General features: G+C 38.6%; 1 protein-coding gene across 4 annotated transcripts in view; it reads right to left on the reverse strand.

Annotated features, from left to right (window-relative positions):
* Positions 1–1,132: 1,132 nt before the first annotated feature.
* Positions 1,133–4,720, reverse strand: part of ERG (ETS transcription factor ERG) — a 108,498-nt gene continuing 104,910 nt past the window's right edge. For all 4 annotated transcript variants that reach the window (XM_042810700.1, XM_042810698.1, XM_042810699.1 and 1 more), the window contains one exon: positions 1,133–3,630. In XM_042810700.1, coding sequence (XP_042666634.1) covers positions 3,110–3,630 — 521 coding nt within the window. In that variant the 3' untranslated portion in view covers positions 1,133–3,109. The remainder of the gene's footprint in view (positions 3,631–4,720) is intronic.

Here is a 4,720-nt window from a genome sequence, read left to right on the forward strand (position 1 = left end):
TTCACTCTCCTCTTCATCCTGCGGGTTGAAAAATCCAGGTGTTCCAAGGCTCATGGAATGCTGTGAGCCATCCCTGGGGAGAGGTGTAGCACTATGATGGCTGTCCAGGACAGATTTGTCATGGCCTGTTGTAGGATATTGCTCTTCCTTGTGAGAGGTCTTCATCACACACATCTGCTGTTACTCCATTCCTGCTGCAGTGAGGACTTGGACCCTGTCTTTCCATGTTAGGATGTTCTTGCGTATATCAGCAGCTGGGCAGCATTACTTGGAAATCCCATGCACAACTCTGCAAGCGCTGGAGATGACTTGGAGGCCTCCAGGCAAGTTCTAGACAATCTAAACAAAAATAGTTCTTTAATCTGTATTTTTAAGTGTTTAATGTAGACACGATTCAACAATGCACTTACCATTTTTTGAATTAAAAGTACACATACAGTAGATTGCAAGAATCTGTAGATATGTTTCTACTGTGAGACAAACTATTATTGTTATAGTCAGCAGGTAGGTGTGCCTACCACAACATTTTAAAATAGTGATGACTAACCTTTTCCAATAAATCAGTTTTTCTAACTTTTCCATGGGTTTTGATTTTTTTAAGAGATACAGGCTTACGGTACTTATTTCTCCAGTGATCACGAGGCTTACACTGCCTGGTCTCAAACATTAGTAATATAACCCTGTGTTTATAACTTGTCACCAAAACAGCCATAAGATGGGAGTCTTGCAAGTAGGCTCCCATCACACAGCACTGATTACTACTCCCCAAAACGGATATGAAGAACATTTGCTATTAAACCTGAAACCACATCCATTTTGTCTTAAAAAGAGACAAAAGAACAGCAAAAGAAAGGGAAATACTGGAAGGTATGAGCTGATGTGGGTCTCTGCAGTAAGCACAGCCTTCTGTGGAAAGCTACTTGTAAATGTTAGTGCTAATTTTGCACCTTCAGCAGGTGTTGCAAAAAAAATAGGAGCCATGCCATTAGGCATCAGATGTAGTTTTGGGGCCCAGGATACAACCTGGGAAGCTTCTAAATTTAGAACAGAAAGAAAACATCCTGCCGTTTGTAAACAGCCAAAATGGATTGCAATGACAAATTAACAAGCTACTATACACTCCAGTCTAAAGTAAGGAATAATGGAAGTTATTCATTATTCATTTTATTTACTAATAGTGATACAGTACGTATTAATAGGAAGGGGGTATAGTAATTCAACATACGTGTCAGTATGAAGATACATCTCAGGTTGAGATTATACTGCATAATCTGGCGGCAACATAAGATAATTTCTGGGTGACAGGATTCTTCCTTAGAGGCCTCCTTTAGATTCATTTACAATCTTGGCCATGAAGATGTCAAAGAATTGGGAATGGTTGCAATCTCTGGGCGAAAGAAGCTTAGGAACAGGAATGGCAAGGCACTATTACAAAGGACTGCAAACATTTTTGCAGAGTTTTCTGGAAAAGAAGATTCATAGCATCTGTCCACATTTAATTTATGCTAAGCATTGTTATTTGGTCCTACATTTAACAGATTTAATGAAACAAAATTTTAAAACAAAATGCCTTTTAACTTAGTGGGAAGAAGATCTGATAGGTGTGTCAAGTACTAAAAATGCAAATGCGAATGCAAACTACAGTGTCAATCTGAATTGCCATGCTAGGCCAAGCTTATTTTATTACATACATTCTGCATTCTAAGTACTAATATATTCATAATGTAAACATTAAGCATACAGAGTTAAAATTCAAGGCCACAATATTTTTGATTGTCCCTTTTTGTGTCTTTGGTTGGCCGAGATCAACTCGTAGTGTATAAATGCATAAGTTATATAATAATTATATAAAAAGGAAAAAATAACATTGACTTGTATACTTCATTCTGACAAACGCACAGCGTTCGCGACTCAATAAAGAAAAACTGGCGCCCGCCTAACAAAAATACTTAGATGATTTCTGATTTTGGCAGTCAGGGGTTGTCTCTTGCTTTAGCCAATGGAAAAGAAACCCCCCTAATAATGATGAGGTTCTAACTGGTTAACTTTTAAATATCAAATACAATTCCAGTTTTACTTTTTTTTAAAAAAAAAGAGATGCATATTCTGATTTCTGACTTCTTCTGCTTTTCCCTTTTTCCACTTTTTTTTAATTACTGTACAAACAAGTCTGTTCCTCCTGTAATACTGGGAATGGTATGATACTGAGCAAAATGTTTCACAAGTCCAAACAAGTATTTCTTCATAGTCCCAACACTACTAATTTTTCAGTCTCTTCAGTCTCTACTGGTAAAGAAGTTTGTTTCCTCCCATTCTCACCACCTTTTGTCCTCCTCCGTCTCCTTTCTGCTTCCTCTGTCAGGTGCAGGCCTCTGATCTACAGTCATACACTTTCCCTTCTGCACATTCTCATTTCCAATGTTTGGCTCAGGGTTCTTGTAATACTGTCAAGGAATCCTAAAGTTTGGGTTGTCTTCACAGTTTGAGTAGCAGATAACGCTCTGATGAATGGAATGCATTTGATTTTAATCAAAACAATGCTGTCATATTCCAAATCAGCTTCCACACTAAATGAGTCTATGTTGATATGTTTCTATTTTTTAAATAAAGGTAGGTGGTTGTCGTTTTTTTTTTTCTTTCCTTTTTAATCCTTTTCTCCCTCTTTTGTAATGATTCATATACTGTATGTTAGGTCACTATAGAGTTATTGTTACATTGCTGTAGTATAGTCCCAGGTTTTTGCATTAGCAAGATAACAAACTTTACCCATAAGCTTATCAACTTTTTAAGACCACTAGCTTTCATAGGTTTTCCTTATCATTTCATGCTTTTACCTACAACAGTCCATTGTTGTTTGGTCCACAGAGTCGATGCCCATATACATTACATTTTAGTATCTTAATACTTCTTGAATATCTCCTTTAAATCCCTACTGCAAAGAGTCATTTTGAAATTTACTTTTAATGTGTTTTTCTCCCAGCCAAACCTTCACCTGTCTCTTTAGGCACTTTTAATTCATGTACTCTGATAGAGTTCATTGCAATTCATCAGGGACTGTATCCCAGTGAGCAGTGTTTTTGCTTTTTCTGGTGTTTCTTTCTTTCCCCACTTAGTAGTAGGTGCCAAGATGAGAAGGCATATGAGCAGCTGGCAGCCTTGTATTGGGGTAGATACCTCCGGTTGGTGAATTCCAGTATGGATTAGGGGCAGCAAAAAAGCTGGACGAGGTTACAGGCAAAGCAGGGGGGTGGGGAGCTACAAAGTTCATCTTCTGAGGGTGTGCGTGGTAGGAACTCATGTAGGGTAGGTCTGATGGGTATTTGTACATGGATGATTCCGGGGGGTGAGGCTGGAGGGCCTGAGCGATTCCGTGGAAATCAAATTTGTAGGCATAGCGTTTACCATGAACTTTAGTCATAATATTTTTATCATAGTAGTAGCGAAGTGCACGGCTGAGTTTGTCATAGTTCATGTTAGGTTTGCTTTTCCTCTCTCCCCAGCGCCGAGCCACTTCGTCAGGGTCAGTCATCTTGAACTCTCCGTTGGTGCCCTCCCAGGTGATGCAGTTGGAGTTGGAGCTGTCCGAGAGAAGCTCCAGTAGGAACTGCCATAGCTGTATCTGCCCACTCCCTGTGGAGGAAACAAAGTGAAAATGTCAGGAATAATGACTAATAAGTTAAGACAGCAATTATTTCAGGCTCCCGCACATAACCCTATTAGGAAATATTGCAATGTCAGTTCCTGCTTCTTACTTGAACTAGTCCCCCTTCTCCCAGCCTATCTCATGAAATCCTAAAGAGCAGAGATAATGGTTATGTGTCATGTTTTCCCTCATCTGGGTGGCAGAATGCCATTACAGGGAAATTTAATGGTTACTTAATGTCATTCATTGTAGACAATTGATGGGGAAATCATACAGCACTTGTTTAGGAAACTAATCTCTAAAGTTCAGGACAAACAGCTTTCACTTGCGTAATATTTTGCTTGTTCTCACAGCATTATGTTGTAACTAAATGTTCTCTGCTATGGAATAAGCCTACACGAAATGGAGAAGTTTAGAGAAAGCTGGACATATGCCAAACCATATCACCCATTTGCAGCATTTGGGTAAATGCAGAACGGAAACTTATTAGCGTGCTGTTGCACTACATACAATCATAGGGCAAGACATTTGCAAGAACAGTGAAAAGGTCCATAAAATACATTCTCATACTCATTCTTTGTCAAACAAGAATTTAAATGATTACTGATCCTAATACATTAAATGTTTTTGTTTTTGTTTTTCTCCTTCCTCCGCCAATTTCGTGTCTGAAGGAAAATAATCAGTCTGCTGGCAATTTTGCAGAAGAGTGTTGCCTGGTTATAGGAACAAAGTTCAGCCGTTTTGGGCCATCAAAAGTCAATTATGAAGGGCCTTGCCACTGATATTCATGCTAAAAGCTTAGTATTTCTTAATAAAGCAGCACTGAAATGATGCAAAACACAGCTGAAGCAGCTTGCAAGGCAATCTGTTTCACAAGCACAATGTCAGCAGAATTTGCCAACCAGCTTGCAAGTCGTAACTTCTAAGTACATCTCTAAAAAGGATTTTCTTTCTTTCTTTCTTTCTTTCCTTCTTTCTTTCTTTCTTTCTTTCCTTCTTTCTTTCTTCCTTCCTTCCTTTCTTTCTTTCCTTCTTTCTTTCTTTCTTTCTTTCTTTCTTTCTTTCTTTCTTTCTTTC

This window comes from Centrocercus urophasianus, unplaced genomic scaffold, assembly GCF_019232065.1.
Source record: "Centrocercus urophasianus isolate 14NV4802_14NV808 unplaced genomic scaffold, USGS_Curo_1.0 seq_12, whole genome shotgun sequence".
Classification (NCBI taxonomy): Eukaryota; Metazoa; Chordata; class Aves; order Galliformes; family Phasianidae; genus Centrocercus; species Centrocercus urophasianus.